Consider the following 13,895-nt stretch of genomic DNA (forward strand, 5'->3'; position numbering starts at 1 on the left):
TCTAGCTCATGTTGTTTTTGATATTTATAACTACAAGTCTTCAAGAATACACATTTTAATTGACTCCCTTTTATATAGATGGTCCCGAGACTATTTAAAGCAGAAACAAGGCTTTACAAGCCTATTCCAGTCTTTAAGGTCATAATCAAGATAACCCAACTCTTTTATCATTTTGCATGCTTTGGAAAGCCTAATTTATTCGTGTTCGTTTTGTAAGTCTGAAGATCTTGGAGAGAAATTCATAACGAAGGTATACTTTGTGAACAACAGGATTAAAAGCTTATCAAATACAAATATGGTTCTAAATAATGCATGATACTTGGAACAGGAGTCCAAATCTACTCCCGAAAAAAGAGCTCTTACTTCCTCTATCAAGTGATATTAAATGAAATTATAGTGCCACCATTAAATCCAACTGTACACCAATAACATTTCATTTCCATGGTACTCTTATTAAAAAATCTTTATTAAATAACAAAATATGCCAGCTAACATAATAAGTACTTCCTTGAGCTCAATATTAATATTCCTGGTACACAATTCAAGGCTGCCTACCTGAATGCAGGAAGCATAAGATTTTTCCTTGTGATCTAGCAATCAGAGTTACACGGACATGAACTTAAAAACCAAAGAAAGCCTCTGGGATTTCTCCAGGCCCACACCACAGGAGTGGTGAGTGATGTGTGTGTGCAGTGTGTGTGTATGTGTGTGCAGTGTGTGTGTATGTGTGTGTGGTGGTGATGGAGGTATTTCAAAGAGATGACTTCTTGTTAAACATGGATCTATGGAGCTACATGTGAACCTATTATTAGAATTCAGAAATAATTGGCAGAAGATTTTTTTTTTTAAGAAAAATACAGTGCTAAGCAGCTTAAGTGATTAACAATGCTGTGATCTTTGGCAAACTCTGGGTGAACTATAATGAAATGGAAATAGTGGGGCCAGTGCCAATAAAATGTGATCATAAACTCTGACCAGTTTACAATGTTTCCTTTTCTAAGAGTTGAAGAGAAGGGAAGTATCATATGGGAATATTCTGGAAAACAAAGTGGGGTGAATGAAAAGAAGCAGTTTAAAAGCTATTCTTCTAACCATCATACTTTATTTTTAATACAAATGTCATAGAATAAAAGGTACCCAGGCATCTTTCAAACAAAAATACATTTTCTGTATATCAAGCCATCATTTACAGATTAACACTGCAAAAATTTTGAATAACTCTTAATTTGTTTACATAAAATTATCTGAAACAAACAAAATTATATGTGGAATGAGAACAAATAAGAACCAATTCAAAGTCCTAAAATCTTGCCTCTGTATTAATTTCTTCAGTTTCAAAATCATACTCATCTATAAAAGGAATTATTTACAAAATGAATTCGTTTCTCTCAGTTACTGTTGATTTTGTGATCACCAATACACAAGTTGTAGTGACTCCTTAAGAGACTCTGAACTGCTATCCTGCTCCAGCTGGGAGTGCCTGTTCTCTGCCCTGGAAGGAGGCATTATACCAACTCATAGTATTTCCCAGTTTGGGGGTCAAAGTAACAGTTCAGACAAGGGTCATACAACAAAGTCAGTACTTCCTCGTCCTCTTCCACACTGAGGTCTTCTTCACCTGTGGGGAAGGGGAACCACAGACATGTTAGCTGTTGGCTTGGCGTGGAATTCCTAAACAAGGGCAGTGAAGCAGGAAGCACCATCTCTCCTGGGGGATTTTCTTTATGTAGGCAGAAGGTTTAGGCCGGAAGGGAGGAGCACTGTGGTAGTGGTAAGACTCTACACATGTGGTGCTAGGTGGAGAAGAAACACCAGTGACCAGAAGAACCAATTTCACGATAAAGGACAAGAAAAACTGAGTGTGAAGAACTGGTAGGAGGGGAAAGAAGAAAAGGAGAGGGCCAAAAGACTTAAGAGTTATGCTCATTAGAATTAGGAAGCTTGCCAGGATCCAAAACTAATTGTCACAGTTCCAAACTTCTTCATGGGCCAGAGCTGTACAAAATGCAAAACAGTGCAAACTAATAAAGTAGAAAACTTGATCCCCATTCAATCATCCTAAAAAGGCTACCAAACAAATATGAATTAAAATAATAGAACTATCAGATATATAGAACAGACGATATATAGAGAAAACAAAATGTCAGGTAATTTGTAGTTTTATTAGTGGTGAGGGGAAGTCTGTTAAGTTTTTTGGGGATATGAACATGGCTTGATGTTTTCTCTTGTGGCAGCCATTTGGATGGATTGGACAGAGAGGAGTCCTATTGTCTAAGTCATCATCAAGGCTTGCTGGCTTCCAACAGATGGCATAAAATGAAAAAAAAAACTTTTACAAAGCTGTTTCCTGAGTACCTTTTATGTGCCCAGTGCTGTGCCAAGTACTTTTGTATTCACAAGTGAGTGCATTCTGAGTACTTCTGAAAATTCATGTAATGAGTTCAGAGGCTGAGAGGTCAAGATCTTCTCAGCCAGAGATCAGAGGGTAGGCACAGGGAGAAAGAGGTGACTAAGACAACAATCCTCTCTTCAGTAGCACAGCTGTTTTTTTCTTTTCTTTTTTTAGCCTTCAGCTTCACAATCAAGCACAGGCTATTAAAGACCAAACTCAAACCAAACCACACTGTGAAGCTTTGGGCTATGTGCTAACCAGGTTGAGCTTCAGAAGAGTTTAGATGGTGGGCATGGTGCAGGGCTCACTCATAATAGAGGTTCAATAAAAATGGAATGTTTCTTGAAGGTGTGAATAAAAGCCCATGATCTTAAGTGTCACTGCCCAGAGGAAGGGAAGATGGTGCTGGTGGTCGTGGTGTTTCATCTGACCCAGCCAAAATCAGACCAAGCTGGTGCCTCAACATTGTCAGGGCATTGACAAACTGGAGTTAAGTCCAAGGAAGTGGTGCCTAGATAGTGGAGTTGGGGTTTAAAACTGTACCATAGCCATTCCTCTGCCCATTCTTCCAACCATCCAAAAACACATTTAACATGATCCTTCCATGAGCCGGGCACTGAGCTAGGTGCTCAGGTCATGATGATACGAAACAGTCCCTATTCTAATGGCCTGTGTAGAGAAGCAGGTAAAATGTGAAACCAGCTGGTTCTTGTGAGTTGAGTGCAGTGCTAGCAGTCCTTAAGAGTGGAGTTCAACTGAGGAATGATTACATCTGCCTTGCTTGCTAATACCTCAACTGGTAGAGTCCGTGACAGTTTAGAAAGCATTCTTATGCAGCAGTTCATTTGGCCCTCATGACCCTGTGAAACAGGCAGGAATTATCATGCCCATCTTATAGATGAGGAAACCAAGCTTCACAAAGTTGAACAGCTCATCTGAGGTTGCTTGGTGAGTGACAGGCAGAGCTGGGCACAAACTCTCTGTTTCCAGACTAAGAGTTCAGTGTTATTTCTACCAGTCAGAGAAGTACTTTGCACCAGTCTGTTCGGTTGGACCTTGATGTTTTTGCTAAAAGAGTGGTGTAACATGTTTAATTGGGAGCTACTACATTAAAGGAATTTGGACATAGAAAAGACTAATAAAAAATTTAGAAGTGTCCTACATTTTAATAAATTAGGTTTGGAAACAAAGAAATCTGATTTATCATAGTTCAAAAATATTGTTAAAGATGAGAGAGTCCCTGGGGTAGGAGAGGGGCAAATAGTTCCACAAGCCCAAAGGAAATGAGCTTGTTAGCTCCAGGAAAGAAAGTTTGGTGAGGTGACAGCAGCCCTTCTGGATTCAGGCATATGAAAGGTGGCACATGAGTGAGAAGATAAGATCTGGGGTTCCAGGAGGAAGCAACAGGATCAACAGGTGGACCTAAGAGGAGCCATTTTCTTTTCTTTTCTTTTTTTTTTTTTTTGGCTTAGCGCAAGGAAAAATTTTCTAAGCATTTAGAGCTGACCAGCAAATGAAACATGTACTCTGAAAAGCGTGAAGCAGAGAGTGGTGCAACCATTGTACAGATTTTGTAGATGAACCCTGCTTAGGACAGGGGACCAGATCCAATGATCCCTGCAGTGTTTTAGATGAGCTTCTGTGACTCTGGGTGACAGCAGTTTATATCTTGGAAGTATGAAAGGACTTTGCTAAAAACCACATTAATGGTGGTAGCTGACCTGAACAACCTGCACAGTTTAAGAACAGGAACTCAGAGAAGGCAGGCTGCCTTTCCTTTATCTTCTGTTGTCTTCGGAGTCCCTGAGTACTCATTAAATGGTCATTCCACATTGAAAATGACCCCTTTTAGATCACTTTTTGCACATCAAAGGAGAGTATGTACATCCTTTATTTTCAGATAGTCAATCCATTATGCCTTTAAAGTTTGGAGTACTTGAACGAAATGAAAATTAGTTTATCAATTAGTATCTGCTATGTGATTGAGCTGGGCACAATCTAGTTGTGAATGTGACACAAACACATGAAAAAAAACCAGCTACTAAAGATCAATGAGGTGTTAACTGGAAGGCTCTACTGCTGACTGCTAAGTGCACTCAAGGGCTCTAGAATCCAATCCACTGGGGGTGAATGGGAACTCTGCTGTTTACTGCCTGAAAGCTGACTCTAGATCATTTCACCTTATTGGACCTTGGTTTCTTTGTCTACAAAATGGAAATAACAATGCCTATTTGGTAGGGTTTTGAGAAAGATGAAATTAGACACGGGTAATATGCATAGCACAGCACACATAGTAGTTGTTTAATAAATGATAGTTACTATTAGGGATGATAATCAAATAAATAATGAGCTATTGGTTATAACTTTCTTAGTAACTCAGGATGGAAGTACTGATATAGCTTAAAGTGTGAGGAAAAGGCTTCATAGAGGCAGGAAGGATGATGTTTAGACAATGAAGTCAGACAGACTCGAGTCCAAATCCCACTTCTACCACATTACAGCTGTGGGATATTGGGAAATTCACTGCTCTGAGCACCAGCTCCTCATATGTAAAGTATAGATAATAATAGTACCTGTCATCATTCCTGTGAGGACTAAATGACACTCAGCACACACATAGTAGGTACTCAGTACTCAGTAAATGTTATCACCATCATCATGGAAAACAGGAAATGTGAACTAGACACAAGAAGGGTTATGTGCATGTATACCTTCTTCCCTACCCCAAAACTGAGTCTGTTTAATAGTGTATTTGAAACATAGTGGATTTGAAAGAACTAGAAAGCCCCCCAATTAGTTTTACATAGAACATTATGATAAATTCATCTTTAAATAAAACAACAGTTCTTATACCAAAAATCATGCATGTTCCAAAAGTAAAGCTATTTTTTTCCATCAGGTGTAATGTTTAAATCACATATCATTGAGATAAATGATTATGAGTCAAACTCTCAGGGACCTGCCATTTGATTCTGTCTTAATCCATCAGCACATCATGGGGAACTCTGACCTCTGGCACTTAAGATTATATGTTATATAATTATTTAGTGTATTCTGTGCCTGTACTTTCCAAAAAAAATAAATTTTTAAGCTGGTGCTATTAAATGAGAAAACACAATATATTTACAACCAGTCGGGCATCTTTCAAGATGAAAACACCATTGTAATGGGCCATGGGTCTTCATCACCCATTTGCAAAGAGATCAAGGTAGATCCAATTCATTAGTAGAGGTTTTGCTACAAAACGCATACAAACTGGAGCAATAACTGCGATATAAAAGCATTCATTCCAATACATATCACTACAGAATGGGACCCTCACGCATTATAACCACGGGGACTAAGATAGGTTTTGTGGTTTTTTTAGTACCAAAGCTTCAAATGGATGAATTTTAAAACTACCAACAATGACATTCATACAAAAATTGGGTGAGATTATCTATAATTTTTTGTTGAAGTAAGTGCTTTAAACTTACATAAAAGGTTTTGTTTCATTGTAACTTAATTTTCAAAGCCCAACCTACATTATTTTGCCATTATAGTCCCTACGTAATGAAATTATAATATTGTTAAGCAATTACCACTATGATGTCAAGCATTGGGAAATGTTTTGAAAGGTAATTATTGTGCATGGGTATGGGGTAATTTTCAATTATGTTCTTGGATACAGCTGAGTTTGTTTTTCCTCAAAATGCTAAATTGCTCTATTTAAAGATTGACTACAGAAACTCTAGAAGGACAAATTAACAAATAAAACCATTTCCTGCTACTAGACTAAGAGCATCTGGATAGGGGTCCAAATTACATTTTTACTCTTCTACACATAATAAAGCCATTTCTAGAGAAATAAAATTACCTTTCAGATAATAATCTATTTACAAACTTTCAGCCTCATACACTTTGAAATTGGCTAATGGCAATAACAGAAGAAAAACCAGTGAAGCCAGACCAAATGCAGCAATATAGGCTGCCCTTCTCTTGGTAGATCAGCTCGGGTAAATAATCCCTCCAGTTCACCTTATGAAAGTCAATTAATATAAATGTTTAATTATCTATATTTAATGCATTTTAACTGTAGATAATAGAAAACCTACACACACAAGATAACTCTTCAAGCTTGAAAATAAATGATGCGGCACTAAGTTTATCAGATTTAAAATCTCTGAATCAAGACATTGAACTTGATTTTCGATTTTCTGACACTGCCATCTACAATTTTTTTTAAAGTTAATGTATTTTCTCTCCTATAGATCTTGAGAACTGATTGAATGTATTTTTATGTGCATACTAATACACTATTGTTTAAGCAATTCAACAGTGAGGGATCACCATCTGGAGCAGTCAGCCTTAGGATCAATGAAGATGACATTTTAGATAAGATTCTGCTGAGTTCTGGGTGCTTGCAAACTCTACCACCAACATATCTCATAGTAGGGCAAAATTAACTCATACTGAAGTCTGAGAAAGCCCACTGTGCACTGTTGAATATGGGTTCTCAGCAACACATGCCCTCAAATGGGAGAAAGATAAAAAACCAACAATGGAATGAAAACAATGAAATGATACTTTCTTCCAATAAGAGAGCTATATTGTTTTTGGAAGGTAAGTAACATGGCATTATTATAGTTCAGGTGTCATTTGGGCAATAGGTACATTACCCCTTTTGTAAAAACTGGTGGCTGTATTTTACTGGGAAAATGCCATTTTAGGGAACATGTTGAAGAATTTGGATGATTAATTAGGAATTATTACAATTTCATTCCTTCCAGGTAGTCTCTACTTATAAATATGCAGTGATTCAGATGTGCAGTTGTAACTGTGTGGTTTACAACTCTGAACACACTTTGTTACACGTGAAGGAAGGCACCTCTCCAAGGTACTGAGCTCTGAAGCCAGCAGAGCCCACAGTCTCTTAGGCATCTGATTTTAAGCAAGGTATCAACATTGAGCTATGGAAAAATGCATCCCAATTCCAGCAAGGAAAACTGGGACCAGCCTTCTGGGTTGCACGTGGGGGACAGGTAGGTGGGGTGGTTCTGGAATAGGGGAGAGCGCCTCAGACACCTGCAATGTGTTTCACTCTACAGAGAGTTCACTTCTAGTGGCCCTGAAAAGAAGGCATCTCTTGATACTAGTGAGGCGCTGATATCCCCCATCTCTAATCACTTCTTTCAGAGAAGACTCCCCCAGGACCCTCATAGTGATGTAAGAGAAAATGTCACCCTACTTACAGGGGAAGGGGCGGGGGCTCTGCATTCAAGAATGTTAGATGAATCATTTTATAATCTGAGAGTTGAGGTGGGAGTGCTGGGTCTAAGAAGAGTACCAAGCTAAATACTACTTTATCCAGAAAGCTTCAAGAACAGACAACTTCCTAAATTAAAAATATTACAGTGGACATTTTGGTCATGTAGTTCTTATCCTAAATAGGGATTCTGTGGTCATATTGCAGTGTGGGATTTAAGGGTGTGGACCCTGGTCAGACAGGTCTGAGACAGTGTCTTGATCCACACTCAGGGTCTGTGACCCAGGCTAGCCCATTACTTCATCTGTAAAGTGGGAACATAATATAACCCCACACTAGGCAGTATTGGGAGGAGGTTTGAAGTAATGCACAGAAAAATTCCGTACAGTGCTGGGTATACAATGGTGCTTTATTAATGCTGGCTTATTGTTTTCATATAACCAATATTGCACTTTTCGGGAAGGTCTCCTTTGCATCTGAAATAAATCTTCAAGGTACAAAAAAGATCAAAAGAATAGATCAAATCATTCTCCTATTTCCTAGGCACTGGGGGTACCATAGTTGTTCAGCAACTTTTAGACTCAGGGTATTAGGTCTGTGTCAAAGAACTATGTGGCAGTTAATAGGAGAACAGTGAAAGAATTTCTATGTTGGAGAAGAGTAGTCAGCCAGATACCCTTCTCTCTGGTTAGCTGTGAGAAGCCATAAAATTTCTGTAAACTCTTTACTAGCAATTTGGATATTACATCTATAAAATAAGCATCAGTTACCTATTTATACCTCATGGGAGATTAATCAGTGTCCATATGGGAATATTCTGTGTGGCTTTGCCATAAAAAAGGTATAAGAATATTATTTTTATAAGACTCAGGCAACTCCCACTCCTTCCGAATGCCTTTCTTACTCAAAATCTATGTAAACTATAAGAGAGGGCTACAGGCCTGAAGAGAGAGTTATTACTATTCCATTTTGGAGCTGGTAAGCATGAATAATTTAAAAGTCATAACTGTAAAGGAACAAATGTCAAAAACAAATTGACAACTATTCTTTGAGCAAAGTATGGTTCATTTTCAAAAGGTCAGTTTAGTAGTTTTCTCAAATAAGTTCTGAAATCTTAACTTCCCATTTTCACATTTCACACAAGCTCCAGGAAAACACATTTTAGTAAGTGTTAAGGGCACCATGCCCATGGTAATTGATATTCAGCAAGTGTGTTATAGCCCAGGAGGAGTTGTGAAGAGCTGACCATTTCCCATCCAGTGGGATGTTAGAGATCCGAACGCAATGCTCTTCCTGCTGGCTGGCTGTGCTGGAAACCGGGCTGTTCACTTGAAGGTGGCATTCACGCACTTGAGACATTCTGGCTGAGCAGAAACTGGCTGTGACACAAACTCCTACTGAATAAAACGGGGCCAGGAACCTCTGACTCAAGGGCCAGATAGAACTCCTGCATTTACTTTTGTATGGTTTGGTTCTCTAGAATAATATATCAGTCAGACTATCTTTCCCTGCTGTTAAAATGTCATTTTACTTCCAGTTGCACAAATGCATCTTGGCGTCTCCATCTCTGATAGAGGTATAATGGCTCGGCACACCACTGATTTGCTATAAGTCCCAGAGTGACCACGTGGAAGATGGGACAATAATAGTACACACATCTCATAGGCTATTGTGAGAATTCAAGTGCAGATGTAGGCCAAGAACATGGGAAGATGAAATAAACACTAGCTATTATTATTTATGTCATAGAAGTCCAAAGGTGGGCGATACTGTTCCCTGAGAATCAGTCCTCAGGCACCACATTCACACCCCAGTGAAATGGTTCTGTAGAAAGGGCACTGATATGGGGGAAGCCTGGGCCCTAATCCCAGCTAGGGCTCTGATTGGGCATTTGATCTTGGTCAAGTCATTTACCTCTTTAGGCAAACTGAGGGGTTGGACCACATTAGTGTTTTTAACTGGTTCATCAGAGCCCCAGGGCAGAACTTTGATCGCTTCCATATATGAGGATTCCATATGAGATTTCACTTGAAAGAAAAGTTGTTACTGCTTATGAATAAAGTTTAAGAGCCACAGCATAAGGTGATCTATAACTTTTTAATTGCAAATGTATGGGTCAAAGTTCAATACTCTCATGGTTAAATTTTAGAGATATACCAAAAATACCAACAAAATTGGAATGAGGGGAAAACTGAAAGTCAGATTTCAATAAATTGCTCTATGTTTTCCCCTAAGCTTGTAATAAAAAAGGACAAGTTAAAGAGTATTTCCCTTCCTCCTTTCCTCCCTTTATTCCTTCTTGTCTCCTTTCTAATGAGAATATAGAGAATCTAATATATGCCAGAACTTGCATAGGATACCAAGGATCCAGGAGTGAGGAAACTGACAGTCTCCTAAAAACTCACAGCCTACTCAGGAGGAAAGGCAATAAGCAAGTAGACAAATAAAGATTTACAAACTCTGAAAAGGAATGCAGAATATGTTAGAAGGTGAAGTGAGAGAACACAGTGAGTGGCAGACTGGGCTACTTAGGTAAGACTGTCTGGGAAGGCCTTTAAGATAAGCTACAAGCAAATACCCAGGCCCGGCAGTTCCATATCCAATGATCCTGCCCTTCATTCAGCTGTTCACTCCCTTGGCCTTGTCCTGGATCTGGTCAACTGTGGCTACTGGTTATTTCTAACAAGCATGGGTGGGAGGTGGGGTGGGGGGCAGGCCCAGGGCTGACAGGTGACCAGACGTATCTCTTTCTTTTGTAAAGAACTTAGCCACTGAGCCCTTGAGATATTTTAATTTGCTTTTCCTGTAAATCAGAAACTCTTAATGGAAAAATAATATTTCAATTCCTGGTTTTATACATTATTTTTTGAGTAGGTAATCTACTTATCTAGCTCAAAACTTACAAAGGCTAAAAATATAGTGGTTGGGCTCTGGGGCCAGGCTGCTTGGGTTCAAATCCTAGCTTTGTGACTTAGTAGTTGCGTGCCTCAGCTTCCTCAGCTGTAACACACACACACACACACACACACACACATATGCACACACACACACACACACACAATTTCCTCCTGGTGGTAGTGTGAGGGTTAAATGTAATGACTTGGTGTCTGGTATAAAGTAAGTGCTAAATGAATGGTGGCATGCAACAAGAACCCAGGAAGGGTTCTAGACTGCTTACAACCATGCTTCCCTTCCCCTTCTGATGATATAAACTGGAAACTTGAGCCCATAATTTTTCTTTGACACTTTAGCAGAACAGATGGAAACACTATCTCAGCATACTGGTAAGTAGGAATTGTCTTATACTGCCTAAAACTATGCAATTAACATGCCATTAACCAAGTAGGAAACACTGTTTTTTGATGGTGTTAATTAACTACAAACCATCCAAGCATATCAGAACAGGGGAAGATGAGTAAACAGAAAATGCTAGTTTTTGGTGGAACTTATCAACTACACACCACCCAAGCATATGAGAAAAGGGCAGGGGACAGCTGATAAAAATCTAGGGTGACAGGCAGAAGGGATGCTTGATCTGGCTAACACTGGCCCGCACAAGGTTCTACAACTCTCTGAATTTGCCCTCAATGTAAGTTCTGTTTACCTTCAACATAATTGAGCTCCTGCTGTCAGAACTGAGCTTGGCAATGGCGACTTTAGGCCATCCTTCCAGCTGCTTCTTGCTAATATATATCTTGGGTGTCTTTGCTCAAGGACCAGGCTCTCAGTTCTTGTGGCTTATTTAGAACACCTAACATAACACATTATTTGTTCCCTCACAGCAAGGTCTCCTCCTGACAGCCACGATTCTATTTTTCTGTCATGAGTAATTATAAATGCACACCTCTAAAAAGATTCCCAATTTGAGGGGCATAATCTATTTTAGATAGTAAATCACAGAGACATCTCCATCCCTTGGGCAGCCAAGACGTACAACTCATATGTATGAGCTCTCACTCTGAATTCTCCATACCTGAAGAAAAATGTGATGCTCTACTTTTTTCCCTGGGGCAGTTAGGGAAAAAAAACTGGCCTTTTTGTTGGAGCAATTTATATTGGTTTCACTTCCACTTTTTTAAAGCTTCAGATACTGCATTTCCATCTTGAAAATTCAACCCAGAAAACTGTCTCAGAGAGTCCCACTCTGAGGTTATTTGTCACTCTAATTATGCACTTGAGACTACCCCATGCCTCTGCCATCTCAGCTCCTCAGTTTTCACCAGAGATTCTCTTATGCTCCTCCACCACATACACCTGACAGTCAAGTTTCCTGCTTATAAACAGAAACAAATGGTTCATCTTTATGGCTCACGCCAACAAAATGAATGAACACCTGGAAAATTTTAATTCCTGGTTTCTGATTTTTATCTTATTAATACCTATTGTAGCTACGTGACAGCTTCTGCTTTAATGAAAAGGTTGTATCTCTTCATTCATGGAAACAGGTATCTGAGTAATGTTAAAATATTACGTCTGCTGTATAATAATGCCAACAGCTGGTATTTGGCAGGCACTATTCTAAGTGCTTCATATACAGCACCTCATTGAATATTCAATGGGGGGGCTCTAACTATTATTCGTATTATTTTATAGATGTGGTAATCAAAATTCATAAAGGTCACACAGTGGGAATTGGTAGTGCTGAAATTCAGATGAAGGTCAATTTGACATCCAAACCATATTCTTATACCTTAAACTACATTTTGTCCTGGAATTAACCTTTAGAAGAACAAGGGCAATTTCTCTCATCTTCTCTTTAGCTGCAAAGAACCCATTATTCTAAAAAATGAGGCTCAGGTTACCTCATTTAGAGTGTGTAAGACTAAGTGATCAACATTGAATAAAAACAGTCGCATCTCAAAGTGATGGATTCTCTCTACTTATAGTAAATTATTTTTATCTTCTTATGCATAGCATTTTTCATATTCCCACCTTGAGCACTCAAACTTTCAGAGGAATCTGGACGCTGCTCAGCCGGCTGTTGACTGGGAGGAACAATTGGTGGGCTCAACATATTTAACCAGTCCCTAAAAAGAAAACAAAGTGAACGAACATGTCTGAAATTCCACATATCGACTTTATTTTCCCATGAATTTTCAATTCCCTGGGACTTCCACAAAGAAACATTTTTTTTCCCTCCTTCATATCTCAGAAAGACAGATGTCCAGATATCAATATCCAGTTTTGTAAATTGGTTAATATGAAGTCAATCACTTAACTAGCCAGTTTGAGAAATACTTCAACTAAATAAATATTCCTCTCAAAAGTTCATTATTGTTGCTATTAAATTACAACAGAGTTCTTTTCACATAAGAAAATATTTCAATAACTCAGAGGAAATGCAGCTGAGACGAAACTTCTTATGAGCTTTGGGTAAGAAAGCCTGACAAAGTCACATGCCACATGTCATGGATAATCACATTCCACAAGGTGAATCGGAACTGAAGTCAGTCTTGGAGTTACCATGGGTCCCCACAGTGGTGGGAGTCCCTCAGCCTTAACTCGGGGCTTTCAAGCAGTGGAGGCAAAACAAGGTGGGGAGTGAGGGCATTTCCCCATCTCTTTACTTTCCTTCCTACTGCACTCTTTCCCACTCTCCTGCTTCCTCTAGTAGATGCCTGGGGGTTATAATTCAAGCTGGCAACATCTGGAAGGTTTGAGTCACTGCATATTCTACTTCAAGCCCTTCTCGTCTCTAAACTTACTGCTGAGATTCTTCAGCGGTAGGGAGCAGGCAGGAGAATGTAAAAGATTTTCCAATGTGAATTCTATTTCTTGCACTGCTATAAGTGCCCTGTATCATTTACCTTATTCTTCTCAATAGAAGTATGTCTTTGTAATTACATAATTTCCTTCTAAATTTCTGTATTTCCTATGGTCTTAATCTATAATGGTAGACAGTCATAACCAACAGCTAAGAGCACTGGCTCTGCAGGCCAATCCCAGCTCCATGCTTCCTATAGTAAGAACTTGGCCTAGTCACTTAGCATGGCTATGCTTCATCTGTGAAAAGGAGATGATAACTGTGCTTCAGAGTTGAGTGTTAGGATTAAATAGAAAAAAATGGAAGACAAACATTTGGTATGAATATGGGTACAGAGTTAGCACTCAATAAATTTCAGCTTTGACCTCTGCCATCTTCATTATCAATGAAGATCATGGTGTGGCCTTACTTACAGTGATAAATAAACCAGGGTAGAAATGGACTTTGTTGGAATTAAACCAGTAAAAGATGGTAGAATGGTTACCAGTCTATAC

At 39.0% G+C, this 13,895-nt stretch overlaps 1 protein-coding gene across 8 annotated transcripts in view; it reads right to left on the bottom strand.

Moving 5' to 3' along the window:
* Positions 1-1,080: 1,080 nt before the first annotated feature.
* CUNH3orf67 (chromosome unknown C3orf67 homolog) overlaps positions 1,081-13,895 on the bottom strand; it is a 287,002-nt gene continuing 274,187 nt past the window's right edge. For 5 of the 8 annotated variants that reach the window (XM_032290323.1, XM_032290320.1, XM_032290318.1 and 2 more), the window contains 2 exons: positions 12,522-12,664; positions 1,081-1,618 (listed from right to left, as the gene is read on the bottom strand). In XM_032290323.1, the coding sequence (XP_032146214.1) occupies positions 1,506-1,618; positions 12,522-12,664 (256 nt within the window). In that variant the 3' untranslated portion in view covers positions 1,081-1,505. The other 3 variants (XM_032290321.1, XM_032290322.1, XR_004272463.1) reach the window with 3 other exon arrangements.

This window comes from Sapajus apella, unplaced genomic scaffold, assembly GCF_009761245.1.
Source record: "Sapajus apella isolate SASKATOON/1434 unplaced genomic scaffold, GSC_monkey_1.0 scaffold23, whole genome shotgun sequence".
In the NCBI taxonomy this organism is placed as follows: domain Eukaryota; kingdom Metazoa; phylum Chordata; class Mammalia; order Primates; family Cebidae; genus Sapajus; species Sapajus apella.